Source organism: Amyelois transitella, chromosome 14 (assembly GCF_032362555.1).
Source record: "Amyelois transitella isolate CPQ chromosome 14, ilAmyTran1.1, whole genome shotgun sequence".
Classification (NCBI taxonomy): Eukaryota; Metazoa; Arthropoda; class Insecta; order Lepidoptera; family Pyralidae; genus Amyelois; species Amyelois transitella.
The window spans coordinates 7,666,438-7,689,661 of record NC_083517.1 but is presented as its reverse complement, the minus strand read 5'-3'; the positions used below and the strand labels follow the sequence as shown (position 1 = coordinate 7,689,661).

Below are 23,224 nucleotides of genomic sequence, written 5' to 3'. Positions count from 1 at the left end.
AGCGCCTGCACCACCCGCGGCTATCTGGTGCCATATTTGCTAAGATGAATATTAACAAATTTTCACCGAAATTCAATAGCGGTAAAAGTCGATACAGTCGCCTGATGATCGAATGATTCGTTACTTGATATTGTAGCTAGGACATTACTGTGGATAGAAAATTTCTTCAAAAAATACAGTTTTTTTTTGCAAATCCCACGAAAACTATAGTTTTAACCGGTATCAAAAGTTTTATATGCCCTTCTCCAGATATAAAGGTACCTATTGCATACGCAAAATTTCTAGAAGTCTGGTTCTATTAAACGCGTGAAGTGACAACAAACAAAGAAATATATATACTTTCGCATTTATAATATAAGTTGGGGATAATTTTACGCAGAAATGTTTTACATTCCTGCATAAATAACAGCCACCCCTAAATTCATATAATGAGGGTCATTAAGTTATCGTTTCCCAAACGAAATCGCCACTTAAAGAAAAATGTTGTCTCACGTTTGCGTGGAAATCTTTAAATCAACAGTGGCCACTTTGCCGTAATGGGTGCCTTCTCGCGAACGTGCCGCAACATTTTTAAAAGGACTTTTTCGCAAGCCTCAGCCGCATCCTCTGTTTGAATAGGCACAAATATGGAGATTATAAACTGACACTTCATATCGGAAAATTATCTAAGTATTTATTTCTGTTATAAAGTATGGTTAAGCCACATCTCCAGAAGTGAGGACGTAGCCGGAACTGATGCCAGGAGGATGTTGATAATGTATGTTGAGAAAAAATTGAGTTATTTTGTGTAAAATAAAAATTATAAACAACATTAGTCGTAAGTCTTATAAGTAGTCAAACATTTTATTAGTAGTTCAAATGGTACTGTCGTCTATTACCACATATTCGTATAAGAGTTGAGTGGTATCGCTACCGTGAAATATCGGAATAGTATAAGACCATATTCCAGCTGAAAGTGGCCTTTCAGTGTTTTCAAAACTTTGTCTTTCCTGCAAGGGATTTAGACGATATGTATTTATGCGCGTATTCCAATTCCTACAGGCAAAAACCATAAAGTAAATGTTGCAAAAGAATAAGCCCCCATCTGTCCTTTCGTTATTTGAAGGACATTGCTCGCTCGCGCTCGATTACTCTCGTCACGCTTTTAACGAACAAATGAATTCTGGAGTGATCAGGATTTGCAGCGTAAACCGTTTAGTATTTTATTGTGTCAAAGCTCACAGTATTGTAAAAAAAATTTATTTTCTCCCCTTGTTTTGAAGATCTTAACTTTTTTTCGAATTTTAGATGTAGGTACATATTTACGACTTAAAACACTAATACATAGTTTTTATAACAATAAAATTAGAGTCATTAATCAGGTTTGCTTTCATTTATTATGTAATTTTAAAAAAATCTAATAAATAATAATACCGGACAAAAAATAAATAGATGTTGTCTTTTAAATATGTTTGACTGCTTTAAAACTGGTACTTTTCCTTAATTCTCTAAAACAGTCATAAATTAACACAACTTCAGCCGAGCCTTCATGTTAGCTGCAAAACATTTTGCGGTTAAAGAATGTGAAATAAGGTGCAGTTTCACTCAACAGTACTATAAAGATAGGCGCTTGGGTCTGCCTTCGTCAAAGTCTCTGGGATGCTCGCGAGGTTGGTTATGAATTTCTCGTAAATATCGATGCCCTTGAGGAAAGTCTTCGCGTTAAGGTGTTCATCCACTGAGTGCAGCAACAGTGGGGTATTGGGCATGGGAGAGAAGCCGAAGGCTGGTACGCCGGCCGAGCGGACGTGACGCGCGTCGGTGGAACCTGGCGGCACTATGGGCAGAATGATGATTTTCCTGAAAATATGCGTTTGATTGTGTTATTCTTATCGGACAATATATTTGCTCTAACCTTGGCGAACTAGTTATACGAGTTTGGTTGCGAGTTATTGCTTTCGAATTTAAGCAGGAAAAAGACGAAACATCGACTAGAAGACGTACTTAGCTCCACGTGAAAAGTTAAAACACCTTTGCAAGTGAACCGTAACACTTTAATGAAATATACTTACAGAGAAAGGGCTGCAGCTGTGATCGCATTCCAGTAAGGGTTTTTTAAGCCTATTTGTGTGGCTGGCGATTGCTTGTTCTTTGAAATGTAAGTCAGGGTCACGTTGTCACCAGCTTCGGATATCCAGGCTTCAAGCTGTAAGGAGATGCGATTAACAACTTAACTTTTAATACCCTAGCTGTATCATAATTTGTGGTAGAGCTATTTAGGGTTAAATAGGACCGCTTTATCTCCTATCGTTAATAGGTAGCATCTTCGAGGTAGCATAGTTATAAAGGCTGAAGATATGATTGTTACCTTAATTTTTACTTGTCTACTTTCCTAAGCAGTTTAGAGTTAAATCTATGGAACAAGAATCTCCTATTATCATATTGTAATGTTTTAAGTGCTGTTAATTCCTTAATAAATAAATAAATTTAACAGATTTTCGCATGGTATTATATCATCGGATTATTATATTTTAGAGTAGAAACCTAGGAATACCTTTTGTTGAAAATCTTTTTCGACGACTCTCGTACCCAGTCTGATGTCGAAAGTCAGGCTCACATGACTGGGTATTATATTGTTTGCGGTGCCACCCTGGTGAAAAAAAATTTCATATCAAGATTCTTGGATCCTTGAATATTGTTCACGCGATAACAACGACAACAAAGCCTTGACGGAGGAAACATATAAATAATTCTGTCGAATTTATATTTCAACCCCCATAGATAAATGAAAATGAAATTAAAGATTGAAAATTATAATTCTTACGTTTAATTTATTAAGGTTTATGGAAGTGTAAACTCCTGCGTCGAAAACTGTAGCCGTTTTCGATATCTCGTACTGTTCTTCTCTGTAGTTTAGCAGAACGTCCATCACATTACGGCACTGTAAGAATATATATGTATAAATCAATCAATACATAATTAGAAACCTATGAGACGAAAACTTATTTGCTAAACAAACATACTAACGTATGTACGTACGTATTACAATTTTAATGCTTTATCTAACATGAATGCATGTTTTTGCGCTGTCGTGGCTAAGTTAATGTTTGTGTAATTTTGTAAACTGATATTATCTAGAAAATAATACTAATATAAAAAATAGCTTAACTCTATAAGCCAAGTGTGCACTTTGTAGAATTCAAATCCAATTTAGAAGTTTAATGTGATAAAAAACCAATTACAAGTGCTGGCATCAACTATCTTACTATTAAAAAGTACTGCCATGCTATCTCTATCTTTAGTGACTGCGAAATTTATAGCCACCAACCGAGAATACAATCGGGAAATAGAAATAGAAATTTTTATGACATAGAGGAAGAGAAAGAGAGAGGAATGTCATAAAATACTATCAGTACTTACTATCATTACTTATATAAAAATTTGCAAATCGTAGTTTCCAAATAGCTTACCTTTCCCGTAGCGGTAGAGTTGGTCGGGGGGAACGTGGAGCCGTGAGCGGCTACGCCGTGACAATCCACTTGAATTTCTACGACAAAATGTTCTGGAGTCAGGGATTTATGCATGTTTTTTTAGTTTATTTTTAAAATAAGTTTAAATAACATTAAATAACTTTGAATGGGATTATAAAGGTATGATGAGTTGAACTTAACATGCCTTAAAACAGAATTCATGTTAAATAATACAATTAAATTACTTTTTTTAGTATTTACCTATAAAGTACTTTTGTTTAATAATCTTTTCATATTTTTTTTTGAGTAGGTAAATCTATTCGTGATAAACAGTCTTTTAAATTAAACCTAAATAAGTACAAACCTGGTTTTGATTAAGTACAATAAATTTTAATAATTAGTCACTATTTTGTTCATATTTTCACGACACTGTGTAAGACAGAGAGTAAAAGTAATGACACTATTTAAAAAAAGGAGTTGAATTAAATACTCACGCCACACAGATTTATCTTGATAGAAAACGGGAATAAACGGAACAGGATATGGAGTGCCCTCGTCGAACTCGATTCCCACATTCAAAGCAGCGAATTCTGCGGTCTTCAGAAACGGTATCATACCAGACTCACCGCCGACTTCCTCATCTAATAAAAACATTAACAAAAACATCATCACCAACAAGAGATTTTGTGGTCATATCAATTCTGCTAGGAGCCACACAGCTTGACTAGAGCAATGACACAGCAACGCTCTCTAAAATAGTTTTTCTATTTCAATAAAGCTGGAATTTCACTTAAGGAATAAAATTTTAAAGGTATTTTAAATATTCTCTAGATAACAGGTAAACTATAGCTTTGAGGATATGTCTCCATTAATATCTACCTGGCATAAGAGTCATGTAGACCGTCCTGAGAAGAGTAACGTTATTCGCTTTTATACGTCGAAGGGCCTCGAAGTACTGTATAGAAATAGACTTCATGTCTTGAGTGCCGCGCCCATAGATATCCCCATCTGAAGTTATTTCTGCGTCAAATGGCGGGTAGCTCCAACCATCCTAGAATAATACTTATATGTATATTTAGCAAAGAGGTAAGTTGTGTTACGTTTGATCAATTTAACACTAGCTATACTGCAGCCCAGTCCACGTTAAATTATGGACTTCCTTATTTAAAAAAATAATAATAAAATTTTCAACTTCGCAATTTGTTAATTGGAAAAATACTTGTAAGTGATATTTTTTTGATAATTTTTTTTCTTTCATTGTTAGATACACTTACGTTATGAACAAAATAAACACTTTGATTCAAGGTAGATGTGAGGTTGCTGTCCAACGTAGTTTGATATAATTAATTATTTATAATTAGTTATATTCATATAACTTATTATTATAATTAAAATGAAGTGAGAGTTATGAATGTGGATGAAGCGAAGGAAGTATGCAGAGATCGTGGCAAGTGGAAAGAGGTAGTCTCTGCCTACACCTCCGGGATATAGGCGTGATTTTATGTATGTAGGTATGTATAATTAAATTGCTCCTACAAATATTATCAGTGATTGAAACAACTGTATTACTGATTGAAATAATAATTACATCGTACCACTGTGATTATTAATAATAGAAGTCAGAATAATCATAAAGATTTGTTCCTTTATTTACTTGTATTTTTTTACAAGAATTATTGTTTGCTTGATCGGGATTATTTTTATCTCAAAAAACTTATTAATATTCAGTATTCAGCTTTGCATAAAATACTTATAATTAAAGAGCTGAAAAATGTATACCTCGTCAGGCTTTGTCTGAAAATATTAGTCAAAATTTACAGAATGTAAATTTATTTATAGCAACATAATTTCTGTTTGTATGTGTTAACAGGTGTTCGCCCAATCTTTTTAAAACAGTACTATATCCTTCACTTTTTATAACAATACTATATCTTTCAAACATCTATCCATTGTCATTGTTTATTTTAAAAACCTGACCTTCGCCTTGGTTTTCCTCAGTTCGATTTCCGTCTGAGTAAGTGAATATGTCGCTAATATTTTTTAAACAACTAAAATAAAATTAATCTATCGTAGACACAAAAATCGGTCTAATTTAGGGTCGTAGCACACAGCAATACTTTACTTTTTCGGTTAGGTTTTTACTAATATAAAAAAACATACGCTCTCATCAGCCGGCACCACGTCCATGTGAGAGTTAAGCATAATAGCGTTGAGGGATGGGTCAGAGCCCTCCCACTTGAGCACGAGTACTGGATAGCCTTCTTCATACTCATATTCACTGATAGGTACTCCTTCTTTTTCCGCTAGCGATCTCCAAAACTGCACAGCTGGGCCTACAAGAATTTTATAACGTGAATAAGTATTACTATCCTTCCCAATAAATAAAAGAGACTAAGTTATAGAATAAATATATTGTGCCTTGTTAGTAGAAGGTTTACTTACATTAAACAAATAAAACTAGTTTTGTATCAAATTTAACAAATTCTTCCGCAAATGTTTGGTTGTAGTTCTACCGTATAAATCTCAAAGGAATTCCGTATACCAACTACAATACAGTAAGTATCTGTTTTCTAATTGAAAAATAACAAATGTATTTCATTAATTTTTCTAATATAATATAGTAACTTCAAGTATATTAAGCAATAACTAAACAAATTATTGTTGGTTTCATATATTATATATTAACATATATGTAAAAATTTTTGAGACCTCAATTCCCCAATTTTGATAATTTTCATTAAAATCTGAAGAATAAAAATTCTAAAGGCATATAGGTAGGTAAATTGTTTACAATAAAAATTAAACACCTCGTCAGGATTATTGTTATTTTCTGGCTTGGTGACCAAGATGTGAGCAAATTAGGTCAACACAAAGCGATTTCCGAATGACCTCAGGGCCTTTTGGTGAACCTTACCCAGCTTGAATCATGCTTATACCTGCCCAAATGAAAGTGCTGATTTTGTGATAGGGAAAACCCCTATGTAGTCTCTGCCTACCCCTCCGACAAAAAGGCGTGCTTTTATGTAGGTATGTATCTTTTACCAGTAAGCATTGATTTTTGAGTCTGATACCTTTACCAATCGACCATCGATGCTCTATTTCAGTCGCCTTCTTTAGGACAATCGGTGCAGGCTTATTCAGTTACTTGCACTGAACCAACCCACAAAAAGACATATCATCTTACTAATGAAAATAAATTCAGAAGATCAGGCCCAACACAAACCGGCAATGTAAACGCGCCCTAAGAGAATAATTAATGTTAAACTTACTGAGATCTCTTCCCGTGGTTGTGTTAATCTGAACATATTGTCTTAAAAGTTGTACTGATTCATTATTGGAGTAGTCTTCAGCAGCGTGAACTCCACCCAACACACACACACACATGAAAAGCAAACCGTACATCATATTGACACTCTCATACACCAATATTCATTTTTATCAAAACACCTGCCTATTTATACATATGTCTGAGAATTTGGATACGAAAAGCTGTAGTATCATTTGCACGATCATTCACTAATAACAAAAAAGTTGTTTATGCTGAACACAATTTTGTGATTTTTTGTTAATGTAGTATTTAGTTTTTCTATAATCAACTGTTTATAGATAAGTATGTCAATATCACATCTCAAAAGCATTGGTATCTAACGAGATATACATTTTTGATAAGGTCATATAAGATTACTGTTGTTTCGGCCTCCGAAACATTTAAATAATGCTACTCTTAAAAACACAAATTTTTTCGAAAAAATACTCCATGTACGAGAGCTCGTTAACGATTTTATTATATAGATATACCTAGTAGTACCCACCTATTACTAAAAAGATATAATTTTTTATCTATATTATACACTTACCATACATGCTCTTGCCTGCTGCTTGTGTTGTGAGAATCTGTTATCTCATATATACAGACAAATTACGTCTACAATTTTAGGATTGGGGGATGTTAAATCTATCAATTTTGAACAATTTGATCACAGTTAGTCGTTAGGCCACTTGCCAGATTTTTAATTTATCGGTTGTAATTTATTCCCCAAATGTTAGATAACTCGCTTACAGGCTATTTACCATCCCGGGATTGTAAAATTTTCATTACAAGAATGGAAAACCAGTAATACACTATGCTGGGTTGAGAACAAAAATAGCTTCATAGCTCCATAGCGGTAATGTTTAAGCTTCGCCATGACTGTCTGTCCGCGGTTTTACTTTTTATTTGGTATGGGTATTTTTTTAAAGTAAAAACTTATATTTTGTAATGTACTCGGAAAAGTTAAACTTCATACAAATTGGATAAAAAATTAGTTAACAGTTCGTAGTTACGTAAAACAAGTACCTACATAAAAATAAAATTAACAAAGAACATTAAGTTACAAGAAAAACAAAATTAAAGCAAGTTAAACAATATAGCAGCGTGTTTACGTTCGCGGCGCATGACATACTCGTACCTCTATGGACTCGTGTTTAGATATTTGTGAGAACGAACTCAAAGTTAGCATTCGCAACTACGAAACCCTATACGCGTGGCTCGACACTTACTACACCACACTACAAGGTTATCTCTACAGTTATAGGATAACCATATAGGTAAGTTATATTACTACATACATACATACATACATATGGTCACGTCTATATCCCTTGCGGGGTAGACAGAGCCAACAGTCTTGAAAAGACTGAATGGCCACGTTCAGCTATTTGGCTTAACGATAGAATTGAGATTCAACTAGTGACAGGTTGCTGGCCCATCGCCTAAAAAAGAATCCCAAGTTTGTAGGCCTATCCCTTAGTCGCCTTTTATGACATCAATGGGAAAGAGATGGAGTGGTCCTATTCTTTTTAGTATTGGTGCCGGGAACCACACGGCACATTTATATTACTCCTCTTTCAAATTCCTGCATACTTGATATGTTTCATCTACCTACATTCATATTATCATATAGGCTTTTCGATACCACTAGGTACTCTTTATCTGACCTTTTTTTCAGAACAATGTAAAGATATGAACAAAAAGAAAAGAAAGATAATTTTGTAAAAAAATAAGTATGTTTCACATATCTTTCTTTCAGAACCAACTCAATCTGTGCGATATCGATATCCGTTTCACTAAAATTAATTTATTATATTTATATTCGTCCATAAACGTGTTATATCTTTACAATACCTGATTGATCTGCGGCGAACATTGTTCTTACCTACTATGATTTTATTAAGACTTTATATTGGCAATTATACCTACTTTAGATATCTTATTTAACTTTACAACTATATCATATTTTATATGCAGAACGAAGGTGTATTTACAACCTCTAGGTATCTATATCGGTTTTATAGCACCTGTTTAAATAGTGCACGTTAATTTTACTGCCCATATTTATATCACAAATTGATCGAAAATTATCTGCCAAATGTGGCGGAAAATTTGAATATAATTTAATTTGAAGAATATTTTTACATCTTTTTTATTAAAGTCAGAAAATACAGGGTATATTTCCGTTTTATAACTACATAATATGTCGTCATATGAAAAAAATTGCAATGTGCGTGTCGGCGGCGGCGCGCATGTCTGCTTCCGTTATGGTCGACAATTATGAAACAAGCTTTTATATTCTGGATAGAAACTACGCAATGTTTTATTTGTTATTTCAGCCTTTACATTTTTTTTTTATTTTCAGACTACATTGTACAAGTTGACGCCTATAACTTGTCATCCTAAACCTAAGCCGCGTAATAGAGTACATTTATCGTTTATTTTATCAAGCCACTTCACCATCGCAGGTAACTATAAAATATATATAATAATATTGCGGTTGACCAAACTAATATCACAAGCATATAAATCCAAAATAGTCTTATATCATTTAGATTTCCAGGCTGATGTCAAGACTGACAACCGTCGAACATTAAGATATAACGTATGTACTTAGTTGAATACGGTACCCTAAAATGGGCAAGTATGAATAATAATTGAATTTGTTATCACTAGCGCAGTTCATACTATTTCGATACGAGTGGTATGTAGGTAAGTACCTTGTAGTATATACTAATTTATTATTATGAGACAAAATACCTTTGAAGAGCTTGCTTATTGTTTGCTAATATGAATTGCTAAACGGATATAGTCGTGCATTTGTCAGATGTAATTTTGAAGAGCTTATGTTTATTTGAACATGGTTAAAATCGAAGCCACTCTCTCATCAAAGCATATTCCTTGTTATTTTCAGCAATTTTCTTCAATGATCTCGAAATACATCAACGCATGTGAGAATTACAAATGTTACAATACCTACAGACTGCAAATAATAAGACCAGTCAGCTCGATACAATATCTAACTAACAATATAGTAAAAAATCCAGAACTTCAATCAATATTTTCAAGAGCTAAATTAAATCTTTCCTCTTGCCACAGCTTTCATTTGCTTCATCCACATTCTTTTTATGCAAGCTCTTTGATTTAGGTCACTCAATAAAAAAAAAACTTCAATAAATGGCTTTAATGATTACACATTTCCCAACTTATTTAAAATCGCAACATAAACATCAATTCCATGGAGGAACGTGTCTACATTCAGGTATTCGTTAGTCGTGTGGATCCTGGATGTCGTGTGAATCTTTGGAGAAAATCCAATACAAGGTATCCCGCGGTCGCGTAACGGGATCATGTCGGTGGCCGCCGGGCAGACGAGCGGCGTCACCGTGCTACCCCTGGAAACAAGAAAGTATACAATACATATTCCTGTAACTGAGTTCTTCTCGTATGGAAATCAAAAATTACTGCTCGGCTTAATGATGGAATTGAGATCCAAATAGTGATAGGTTGCTAGCCCATCGCCTTAAAAAGGATCCCAATTTTATAAGCCTATCCCTTAGTCGCCTTTTACGACATCCATGGGAACGGTCCTATTCTTTTTTGTATTGGTGCCGGGAACCACACGGCACCATTACTTAGATTTGCATTTGAAAATTTAATTTATCTTAAAAAATAATAATAATAATAACAAAAATTTGGTAGTGGAAAGCTGGATAATATTTCTAATCTAATCGAAACATAAATATCAATTTTTTTATTAGGTACTGATACAGTCTTATCGCAAAGATGAGCTTTGAGGTGTTACAAGCCTAAAATTGGAACATTCATCGGGATTCGAAATTAAATGCGAGGAACGAATTTAATATCGATGCTCACATATCAGTAATAGCTTCTCTAAACGCCTTCCAAAACACATTGTCGTCGCCGACTTTCGTCGCTGCCGACTTAGTCACATGACGCACAAACTCCAATTCCGTTCTATTTCCACTCTCCATACGCCAGGCTTCTGTCTGTAACACAAAAAAACCGTCGAACATTGTTCATCTACCTATGTCCTAATAAATAGCATTAGCATTCACGTTAATAGAAGTCCACTGTCCATATCTTCGTTCGCACAAAATCCAGATTTTTCCGGTCTGTCCTGTTCCCTTGGAAACTTTGTAATCGTCTTTCCCAAATAAAATCAGCTGAATATGGCCTATTAGTTTTTTCGAGACTGTTGGCTCTGTCAAACTATGCAAGAGATATAGACGTGACTACCTATATGTATGTTTGTCTTTTTATTTTTAACTTTTGCGCCCAGCACCGTAAGTAAGTGTTTTGTATGCCAATTAGAATAGAATAGATTTATTTTCAAAATTGGATACAAGGTATCACTTATTGAAGTCACATAACTTAAATCTAATTATAACTACTACCGCTTCCAAAGCGCATGTGTAGAAGAAGCGGCGGAACAAACTACACTGCAGCATTTTCATAGGACGTCAATTTACAAATATAGATCTCTTAAATTTAAATCGTGGACGAATGCACATTGTCTACATTAAAAAACATGTATGAATGTAGAACTGATTATGTCAATACGAATATTTCGTTAAATAAAATAAATATCAAATAAAATATGTACATACTGTACAAATTATGTCAAGATCATGTCAAAAATACACAAGCATTTAAGAGGCCATTATGTCCAGCTCGGGCCACACATGTTTATCATTAATATAATCATCCGTGCTGTAATAGGCTTTCCTACAAAGCTCAACTTTAATATACTTTTTGAATTTTCTATCATTCATTTCAAGAACACTTTTTGGTAATTTATTATAAAATCTTATACCATTAATCAGAAATGATTTCCCTACCTTAGCCAGCCGATGTGCTGGGATCGACAACTTGTAATTGTTCCGCAGTGATCTACTAGTACATTCACCTCCTTTTTTGAAAGAGTCTAAGTTTTTCCTAACATGCATGATGTTATCGAATATGTATTGGGAGGGCAAAGTTAAAATATTTAGGTTTTTGAAAAAATCTCTAAGGGAATCTCTTTGTTTAAGACCGTAGATATATCGAATTGCCCTTTTTTGTAAAATGAAAATAGTTTGTATGTCTGCTGCTGATCCCCAAAGCAGTAGACCATATGACATTAAACTATGAAAATAACTAAAATATACTAGCTTAGCAGTTGCCACATCCGTCAAATGCCTAATACGACGAATAGCGTATGCTGCAGAACTAAGCCTTTTAGAAAGTTTTAAAATGTGAGCATGCCATTTCAAATTTGAATCTAATGTTATTGCTAAGAAAGTAGTATTATCAACAAAATCTAATCTTTTACTACATACATACATACATATGGTCACGTCTATATCCCTTGCGGGGTAGACAGAGCCAACAGTCTTGAAAAGACTGAATGGCCACGTTCAGCTATTTGGCTTAACGATAGAATTGAGATTCAACTAGTGACAGGTTGCTAGCCCATCGCCTAAAAAGAATCCCAAGTTTGTAAGCCTATCCCTTAGTCGCCTTTTACGACATCCATGGGAAAGAGATGGAGTGGTCCTATTCTTTTTTGTATTGGTGCCGGGAGCCACACGGCACTAATCTTTTACTACTTATACTAATATCCACATTTGCCTGCCGCACATTGGGAAGTGTAAACTTAATGCATTGGGTCTTATTTGCATTTAACAGTAAGTTGTTGATTGTAAACCAGTTAGAAATGGCGGCTAAAGTGCTATTCACATAATCACTGATTTCGCTACGGCGGTTCATTTTAAAAATTAGTGACGTATCATCTGCAAACAACACGATGCCAGTCTGTTTCTCAATCATGCAAGGCAGGTCGTTGATATATATCAGAAAGAGAAAAGGTCCCAAAATGGAACCTTGCGGTACCCCAATTTTTACCGTCGCTCCTTTCGATTTTGTATTATTTAAATCTACCGTCTGTAATCTATCACTAAGATATGATTTAATTAGTTCAACGGCAGCAGTATCGAACCCGTAATGAGCGAGCTTGAGCAGAAGAGTTCTATGATCTACGCAATCAAATGCTTTGGTCAGATCGCAAAACACTCCGATGGCATCCTGTAAGTTTTCCCATGCCTTGAGAATATGAGTGACAAGAGCCACACCTGCATCTGTTGTACATTTCCCCTCAGTAAAGCCGTATTGCTGACTATGAAATAATTTATTAGACTTAAAGAAACGCTGCATTTGATTAAGCATGATTCTCTCGAACACCTTGCTCAAAATTGGTAAAATTGAGATTGGTCTATAATTACCAGGATCTGATTTTTCACCTTTCTTGAATAATGGAATTAGTTTACTATACTTCATTAAATTTGGAAATATCCCTTGGTCAACACAATTGATAAAAAATAAGACAAATGGTTAATTACTTACCAAAGCTAAAAGTTCATCAGCATCTGTTGTTAGAGCCAACCTGATATCGACCATTATTGTAATTGATTTAGGAATCACGTTTGCAACACTTCCACCCTGTATAAAAAATGTGATTAGCTATAGAAAATGTAGCAAAATTAAAGTGTCAAGATAGGTTGAACGTTATTATTTCTTAATTTATTTTACTTACGTTAATAACATTGATGTTTATTGAATTATATGCCCCGTAATCGAGCGGTTCCTTCGTGTACATGATGCGTCTTTGCTCATCTCGGAATTTCATAATCACGTTTATTAAGCTTTGAGCCTGGAATATAACAAAAATTATAAAAGTGCCTATCTAGCAGCTGTCTTCAAAATGCGGCATCTTTACTTAGAATTACCTAAGAAAGGCTCAAAGAAATCCTTTCAATTCGGTGGTAAGTATTTGAAGTAGGTGCTTTGAATAAAACTACTTAAGCATACTGTACAAACATAATTTGTTTAGATATTACTTAATATTGAGTTCATTTTTCACTAAGTTCTTGCTTGGTCATTTAGGGTACAACTCCCTAGAAGTACGTAGAATGGTGCAGCAAATAACTGTCTGTCTTAAGGTGTTGAAAGGATCGATAGATTGTCTCCTATTACACAACTTATTGTGTGTATTGTTCGTCTCTGATGAGCTTGAGATTCCAGTGGATAGGCGTGGCCGTAGTAGACCCCCTAAATTATTCTACCCAGACGAAGGGCACACGGTATCCCGCGCGATGTCGCCACTAGTTCGACCGTTAAACCACCTCAATGCACTTCGTAGCGCCAACACTGATTTTGACCCTTATTTTGACAACTGGCCAACCATTGCACGAGCACTACTAATATATGTATTGTGAAAATTTGAGTGACCAGTGGTTTAATACCAATAACACTGACACTGACGAAAGTGATTAACTTAATTATTGTATTAAATATAAGATCTGACGGACAAAACTTTTATTGACAAAATTTTTAAAATATTATTTTTGTTGTTTTTAATTTATGTGTATTCAAATTTAATTTCATTATTAAAATTTTTTATATGATTTAATATGGTTAACTTAATATGATATACCTGTGTTTCAAATTGTAAAGTGTGATAATTGAAATAGGTGTAAACCGTTTTTGTCACAATAAATAAATAAATAAATAGAAATTATATAACCTTTTCCATAGCGCTTCCTTCTGGCATTAAAATTCCATGTCCGCCTTCTCCGTATACGGTGTACTTTAAGACTGAAAGGAATTATTTTTTCAGGACATAACAACTTGAAAATATTATACAAAAATAATCAGATTGCACGAAATTACAAAAAAAATATCCGTCATTAATTGCTTCCTATGCCAAGTATAACAAAAGAGTAATACGCGTTAATTTAATTTTCAATACTTTTTAGCATTTTAGTGTATTTTGAAGTCGGTTTAAATTTTTTTCTCTCTTTTTTATGTTGGCAATTGATTTACATACTATCTTATATACAAAATTCTCGTATCACAATGTTCGTTCCCGTACTCCTCCGAAACGGCTTGACCGATTTTCATTAAATTACTTAAAAATTATTTATATGGCAAAACAACGTTTGCCGGGACAGCTAGTAACTATAAATATGTTGAATTTCATCATTTACTTCAACCTTTTGAACGTATACACAAAATGGGTAGGTACTAAAGTTAAATATGAATGCATTCGACGATTCCTAATTTTCGGTAATTTTATGGATATCAGATCAGGCCAACGCTCTAGGGCTTCGCTCTATCACTTACTCCACGGCCTCCTGTCTTGGTAAGTGGCTACGTAGTTTCCATCGGAGGTACTCAGTCCTTCGTCCAGGGCAAAACCAACGTTCAATGTTGAAAACTCAGTCGTGTTTATAAAAGGCAGCATTCCGTTGAATCCTCCAATTTCTTCGTCTGTCAAACATAGAATAAATAACATAGTCTTATTTGATTTGATGAAGCTTATTTGATTTAACAAGTAAATATTTAATACCTACACGTTATATCGACTCTTATAATCTACCTGATGATCTGTAAACGTCTGACGATAAATCAAAATGGAATATCCTGTCAGTCCTTAGTACGTAGAGTACCCGTATGAAAGTTTGCCAAGTTTTTCAAGGCAATATCAATTTGTTTTATTCTCAATTTATGATTTTTCTTTTACCTGGCATCAAAGTCACGTGCAAAGTACGCTGAAGAGTGATATTATCATTTTTGAGTTTTCTGATAGCTTCTAGATACTGTATAGCGACATCCTTGTCGTCTTGTGTGCCGCGCCCATAAATGTCACCGTTTTCATCCATGTGCGCCGAAAAAGGGGGGTATGTCCAATCTGACTATAAATAAAGTTCTTTGAATACTAGCCACAATAATTCATACCGGTAGGTATTTGAAACTTGAGAGAAGAGAGAAGAACTTGAAGCGGTAGTAGTTATAATTAGATTTAAGTGATGTGACATCAATAAATGATACCATGTATTCAATTTTGAAAATAAATCTATTCTATTCTATTCATCCATATTCAAACGAATAAATAAAACCGAAGCGTGTTTTTTTCTATAAGTAAGCACCTAAAAGTAAAAGTATTTATATTTGCTGAGCCTGAGGTCCGCTTTTGTACATTTTTCTTTCCACTTCTCCGGTCTGCGGCGTCTTTACTTTTCAGACCATTGTAACGCATATAATTTTTTAACGACGTCAAGCCAGGAACTGTTCCAAATTACAACATATAAAACTGTATCAAACTAACAACAGTTCTATATGTTATAATTTGGTAGAGTTCCTGGCTTTATCCCAATATGGAATCTCCAAATTTAAAAAAAATCTTAATTGTATGTGTTCATAGATACAAGGTTGCTTATCTAAAATGAAAAAAAAAGATACGTTTTAAAAATAAAATTAGTATTTTTTTATTAATTTGTTAATTAATAAATAATGTATGCGGGGATCGTGACAAGTGGAAAGATTTCTCTGCCTTCTCCGAGAGAGAGGCGTGATTTTGTACTAAAACAAAATGATCGTGACAATAAATCATAAAAAAGCAATAAGAATTTTTAATTTTTGGTGTGTTGGTATGACAGTGAACGGACTCGATCAAAGTAAATTTAATGTAGATAAGTAAATTATTATCTAATGATTTAGCTATCGTAGGGAGTCTAAAACACTCACTAATGGCTCTGCAGGAACAACGTCCATATGAGAGTTAAGCATGATGCTGGGCAAAGAAGGGTCGGCGCCCTCCCAGGTGATCACACAAATGGGCTTCCCGGCGGGGCGATGTATGGTAAAAGCCAAGCCCAATTCCTGAGCTTGACGACGCCAGAATTCCACAGCATAGTCTATTAAAATAAGCGTTATTTTACATATGGCATATGTACAGTTAAACGTGGTCTGACAGTCTTTTCGAGACTGGCTCTGTCTATCCCTAATAAATATACTACTAAATGATAAAGACGTGATAATATATATGTTGTTTTGTTTCCGGAAGTTCGTAAGTTGGTAATCTTCGCTCAATCGCTGCCGTGACCGTCGTTATAAACCACTAAAGGAATATGCGAGCGAATCAACAACCCTGGTCCTAAGTAGATTAGAGATCGCTGAAGTCCTTGGTTTAATACCTGAGTCATTGATCGTGGACATGTGCGGACCACGGGTTCCATTCCAAGGGGGGCTCAACCGGGACAAGCGCCAGGAGAACAGTGACCTAATTAATTAAATAACATGACTAGGTAACACAGTTTTAGTTTTTGGAGACACAAAATAATCCTCATAAAGGTGCAGTCCCATCCTACTTGGCACTTGGTCAATTATTAGAAATCGTACTCGAAATTGGTTTCTATTATAGTTCACGTTATTTGTTACTATTGGAATTAATGTGTTTACAATCATGCAACTTAGCCAAATATAATTTATAAGTACTTACGTAAATTATCTTCCCGGCTCGTGTCTATCTGTACATACTCCCGGTATCTCTTGACCGCTGGATTGTCATAGTATTGCTGTATTATTATTTTTTTCGGCAAAGGACTAGCTTTGATTTTAACAGAACAGACGAAGACACATAGCAGAGTAACTAACCGCATCTTTAAAGGATAGCGTATCTGTATGGACTCTGTAACAGTGATAACAACATTGATGGAGCAGTCTAATGTCACGATCTCTAAGATTGGATGAACTAGAAATGGGCTGTTAACATAAGATGCTTGCGATAAAATTTATCAGTGAATGCATAGAAACTGGTCGTACAGAGTGATTCAAAAATACTTAGTAATGCACTAATTCCATCAAGATAGTTTTAAAATTTGACTGATAACATCTTTTATTTACAGTTCATATCGCGACAAAAACTGCGGCTGAGGTACAGTCAACTGCACAGACACATTAAATGGTTTTGATTTGTATAAACAGGGAAAAAAAACTTATTTACATTGTCTAAATAGAAATAGTAGTATTGATAATTAAATGTGAACAAGGAGTCAAGACTGATTCACATTTGATTAGATTTTAAGTATAGCTATCTCTCCTAACTTTATCATTATTTATAAATAAAATACAAATATTTTCATATAACATTTAATTAGTTACTTAAACATACAATTAAAATTAATAAAGTTTCAATTATTTAAAATCGCTGGTCGCTTCAAATCCCTCGTCCATCGCAGAGTCGCTGTCTCTGGAGCCCTCCGTTTCTTTGTAGTTTTGCACGTCATCTATCGCCGAGAATATACATTTCTTCTCCATTTTCATCAAAATTTTCTTATCGTGGAACCCGTGATTATGGAGATTAGCCCTGGAAAAAAACATCCGCATAAAAAATTGCAAGTTCGAGGGTAAGTAAACACAAGAAACGAACACAAATTAGTGAGCATTAACTATCTTTAGAATAAGACAACTCCATCTCTTTCCCATGGATGTCCTAAAATCGGGAATAGATCAGCTTTTACTCTTCTTTCTCCTAGATTTAGTCCCAGTTGCATCCTCACCACTCTGGAGAAGAGCCCGGGGTATGCCTGTAATCATCAAGAAGGGTGAGCAGGTAACTGGGATTTATACCATGAGGAAAAAGTACTGGGTGGCGTATAGTACTTGGCAAGTTTAGAAAGTTAATGGACTCACACGGCCGACAGACATGTTGACATTGTAGGCGATATTCAGTACACCTACTTTTTGGGCATGTCTCGTAAGATAAGGTTTCTCTATATTATTCTAAGAAATTAAAAACAGAATCTCAAATAACTATTATTATTTTACACCACTCAAATATTAGATAACCTGCCGTCGGGACAGAAAACACTACTGGCAAAATATTACAGTATCAGTGATTTTTGTATAAGTCCATTGCTGCAATCCAAATTGTCGATATCTTTGTTTTTGTACATTAAATATGTTATAAAAAAATTGATGAAATTTTATTAAATTATTTATTAAAAATTTTATATGGAAGTTTATAGTTTATCAATCATAAACAATATTCTTCGAGTTCTGTTCTTCAATACATGATAATGACTCGATTCTAATTGTAATTCTATCATTAAATAGCTGAACGTGGCCTATCAGTCTTTCAAGACTTATAGTTCTATCTACCCCGCAAGGGATATAGACTTAATTACAGACTACGGAAGTCGTACACTTCTGGTTGCAGTAGTCGATGCATCGCCACCGCCGCAAGCCCGCCTTGGTGGTGGCGGACTGTATTGAAACAATTTCCAATAAAGTTTAACAAAGTATGTACCTACCTATTTAAAACTACATTGTCTTTGGTGACCACAAAAGCCATGCACTTTTGGTTGCGGTAGTCGATACACCGCCACCGCCGCAAGCCCGCCTTGGTGGTGGCGGACTGCAGGTTGTAAATGTATCGGTTCAGGATTACTTGCAGGGAGCCTCGGATCGACACGGTGTATTGCAGATTGGATGCCGCTGTAAATCAATAAATAATAATTATAGTCAGATGATTTATGTATGCGATATTATGGTGTAAGTCAGGTATAAAAGAGTTGAGTAACAGTCGGCCAACAACTTCACCAACAAAAGATAATGGGAAAAGGGACGATTCGGAGTCATGATCAAATAGGAGAAATCGATTTGGTGACAGGTGAGATCAAGAGTAAACTTAAGTTTTGCTAAGAGTTTGGACGAAAAGATTGATAAACGTTGATGAAGCAAACATAAAATACTTATAAAAGGGATATTGTGTCGTCGCATTGTATATGAACTGGAAATCACCACCGGCAGTCACAATAAAGTTGTAATTTTGCAATTCTGAGTTTTATTTGAAATGTTTAAAACTGCACGGAAAACTGCAAGAGTTTGAAATACAAATTGCATCTCATCATTACAAGATTTGTATGATTCCCACTATAAATACTTACGGTTATCTTTGATATGTTTGGGCGTGTGTGTTACAACTTGAGCTTCAGTCTTGTAGTCGTCGTCCGTGTCGTGAGCCACGTTGTCTTCTATCACGTCCGAGTAGTCGTTCAGACGCTGCGATGTGTCAGGCGGCGGAGAATCATTTTTTCTGAGAAATTACTTAATTATTTACAAAAGCAGCACGATTTGAAAGGGGGAACACCACGTTTTAACAGATACTCTTCAAAGTCGTCACTCTGCGGCTCAGGGGTAAAACGGTTTGAATATTATAAGACTGGTTTTAACGGTTTGAATATTGATTACAGATAGAATTTCATTAATTCGTTAGCAATATAACATGTGCCCATACCGACACTACATTGAAATATCTTCTTTACAAAATTGTACGAAATCCGGTTCAACGCAACTCCACAACCACGTTAAGTACCTTTCCTGCACAAAGTAAATAAAATCACGAATCTTACTCCATGACTAGAATACCGGTTCATACCCATACATACCGTGAGTTTGGCTCCTGCTTCACATAAATTTTCCTCGCCGCGGCTGGTATGTCTATCTGTATAAAGAAAACAACAGTTTAACACAATATATTCTTTATAATTATCCATGCGAAATTTTAAGCCAAATTTACTGGCTTTCTGACATTTTACAAGTACTTATATGATGACGACCTGTAAATATAAATTTAAAAAGTCAAATTTGCATATGCTAAAAAAGAATTTCACAGAGAGCAGAGATCAAGGCAATGGTTTATTTATTATCCTCTCCCAGGTTAAATATTAGTGGGAATAAAAATTAAAACTAAACATCTTTATGATAAAATGTTGTCTGTAAAAAAGTCTCGCACTAACATCAAGTCAATCGGTGTAATTTGTGAAAAAAAAACTTGTTGAACTTGAAGATCAATTGTTACTGGTTGTTGACATACAATCAGTAACAATCATGTCATTCTGATGAAAATAAAATCATTATACAGGTTCTTATTTGGATAGTTCTGTTTACCCCATATGAAATTGTGTAACTTTTAATGGAGCTCAAATATGCCGCTTTCTGTAAAACATGACAAACCCAATCGTGATCATAGGCGCACTTCACTCAGGTGCCTCTTCAATGAGGTGAGTTGCCAATTTGTAGTTTAAAATCGTACTTAAGAAAGTACTATCTCTGTCTATCCGTCTGTTACGCATTCACGCCTAAATCACTTAAACATACAAAGATAGAGTTGACATTCAGGGAGAACAAAGCTAATAATGTAATATAATGGAGCTATAAGAAGAATTTTCCAGAGTAATTTATATAATTTTTACCTGTCCTATGCCATCACTGGTTGGTACAGCCAATCTCTTCACCCCACTCACATGGCACAAGTCTGAAGTTTCCAATTGTGATGACCTGGTATCTTGAACATTCAAACATTCGTTACTCTGAAAACACAAGTAACAATTTAAGATTTAGTCCTGTAAGAACTTCGGTGTTCAATTTGGTAAGGTGCCTGGTTAAAATATGTGCTGTGCAAAAGTAAGGTGGAAGAAGAAATGTCTGGTAAAAGAAACAAATATTATGCATCCTATTGTGCCAAGTAGTTCATAGACAGCCCCTGTTGTGGATGGTTCTGGGTTTAAATCTTAGCCAGGGCATTATGAAAAATAAACATTATCTAATTGATTTGGGTCTTGGATGTTTATTATGTACATTTAAATACCTATTTACTACAAAATGTAGTATTTTTGTTTTTAATAACAATTTTGAGGATGGGTCAAATTAAGGATGTTCTGGCAAAGGGTCAGGTCAAGAGTGCCCGAAACTGCCGAGCTTGCATGAAGAGAGTTATGAATGTGGATGAAGCGTCGGAAGTATGCAGAGATTTTGGCAAGTGTAAAGATGTAGTCTCTGACTACCCCTCTAAAAAAAGTGATTTATGGATGTATGTATGTATGTTAAGATATCAGAATATGCATGGAATATAAGCTACTTACAAGGTTTTCAAGACCCTTAATATGAAGCCCCCTTGCAGCTGCTGCAAATGATGAGATGTTGTCTACAGGAACCAACACTTCACCCGTATAAATGTATTCTAATATCAGTGACATATTCTTGTAAGACACATTCTGAAATGTATAAAATTCAAATATTTTATTTTAATATATATAGCCTTTTCTCAAAACATTTTGTTGTTCCTATGACAGTAAACTAGCTAATAAAAGCTGATAAACAAAACAAAACTCCCCATTTATATCTCACTTTGATATGAAACAACTCAATAAATAAAGATGTTGCATAATCAACATTTAAATAATTTAAAGTTCTTTCTCCCAAAAGTAAAAGTTACTCACATTGAGAAACAGGACAGGATGTTGGCATGGAGCTGATGTGATGAGCTCCTTCAGATACGGACTAGCCAATGCCAATAGAACCTGATGTACTTTTACAAAGTGGCCATCCGCTGCCAGGGTCATGTCTACCAACTCCCCATTCTGTTACAGAAGAGAAGATTATAGATTAAAATCATGCATGAATTCCATTCCAATAAAATAAGAGAGTTAGCTTAAAGAGTTAAGCTTGATTTGAAGTATGCTCAAAAAGCGCACCCTGGTTACATCAGATGTGAAGATGTAACCGGGACTGACGGCAGAAGGAAGACGAGTTTGGAGTTCGATGAGACAGAGTGGTCTCTTTCATGTTTGCACCCACCACTGCTTTACTTTACTTTGGTCTCAGGGGACCCTGAGTTCCTGATTTCCGTCATTTTTTTTTTGCCACTTGTGATTCTGTGAAACAGATAAATAGCAGTCTATAATTTTAGCAAGAACCTACCTGTTGCAAAGAAGTGAATCCACTACAAATGCTATTTTTGTATGAGTTCCATGTCAGGGAAAATTGAGATTGGACCATTATTTTATTATAATTGTTTTGTGCTGTGTGAGTAACAGGTAAATAAGCCCAACTACGAAATTCCCCAGGTATAACCAAAACGATAGCAGGTAACAAAATAAAATAATAAAGTAAACAATCCACCACAAACAGTCACAAATTCAAATGTCAAACTGAATTGACTTAGATTCGAATTGCCAAAATAAAGCCACAGATAAGCAAAAGCAAGTGCAAGTGCAAGATGAATGATGAATATATGCGGGGCAGATTACACAGATTGAGTTGTTTAATAATTACAATACAATGAATGATAATTTATTATGCTACATATTATTAGCATAATTTAATGATTTATAATTTGTGGATATTGACTTGACAGTCTATTTCAAATTTAATTTTTTATAACTGATAATAAATACATGTTAAAATCGATAGTAGTTTTACTATCGATAGTTGACCTTGAAAATTGTCTAACCTATAGTTAAGCCTATCGATAGTATTATTAGGCCTATTGATAGGTCACTTTGGTATATCAGGATTGATAAACTACAAATCCTATCGTATTGATCATCAATATTGTCACTATTTTCGAAAGTATCGATAGGTTTACATTATTAACAGTGGGATATGATTCAATCGCATTAATTCAAAGAATGGCGAAGGAGAAGATGGAGGGAAAGGGAGAAAAGAAGGGGTGGAAGGGAAGAACCCAGTTCACTATCGATAGGCAAGAACAATAAACGTTGTGAGTCAATAGTATTGACGTAACTGCGCTATCGATACTTTTGCTTTTGCTCGACTA

General features: G+C 34.7%; 2 protein-coding genes across 2 annotated transcripts; both read right to left on the bottom strand.

Moving 5' to 3' along the window:
- Positions 1-1,357: 1,357 nt before the first annotated feature.
- LOC106132269 (uncharacterized) lies at positions 1,358-17,347 on the bottom strand. Its single transcript, XM_013331629.2, has 18 exons — positions 17,102-17,347; positions 16,348-16,517; positions 15,344-15,515; positions 14,944-15,090; positions 14,345-14,415; positions 13,355-13,471; positions 13,165-13,260; positions 10,636-10,769; positions 9,952-10,154; positions 6,719-6,877; positions 5,610-5,782; positions 4,329-4,500; positions 3,944-4,090; positions 3,450-3,526; positions 2,804-2,920; positions 2,534-2,629; positions 2,052-2,185; positions 1,358-1,839 (listed from the first exon to the last, which is right to left on the bottom strand). The coding sequence occupies exons 1-18, from the start codon at positions 17,259-17,261 to the stop codon at positions 1,581-1,583; spliced, it is 2,604 nt and encodes an 867-aa protein (XP_013187083.2). The 5' UTR covers positions 17,262-17,347; the 3' UTR covers positions 1,358-1,580.
- A 426-nt stretch (positions 17,348-17,773) lies between these two features.
- On the bottom strand, positions 17,774-22,615 carry LOC132902481 (uncharacterized). Its single transcript, XM_060947638.1, has 8 exons — positions 22,366-22,615; positions 21,885-22,025; positions 21,528-21,659; positions 20,859-20,975; positions 20,052-20,107; positions 19,551-19,699; positions 18,915-19,098; positions 17,774-17,968 (listed from the first exon to the last, which is right to left on the bottom strand). Exons 1-8 carry the CDS (start codon positions 22,441-22,443, stop codon positions 17,797-17,799), a joined length of 1,029 nt encoding a protein of 342 aa, XP_060803621.1. The 5' UTR covers positions 22,444-22,615; the 3' UTR covers positions 17,774-17,796.
- Positions 22,616-23,224: the final 609 nt, after the last annotated feature.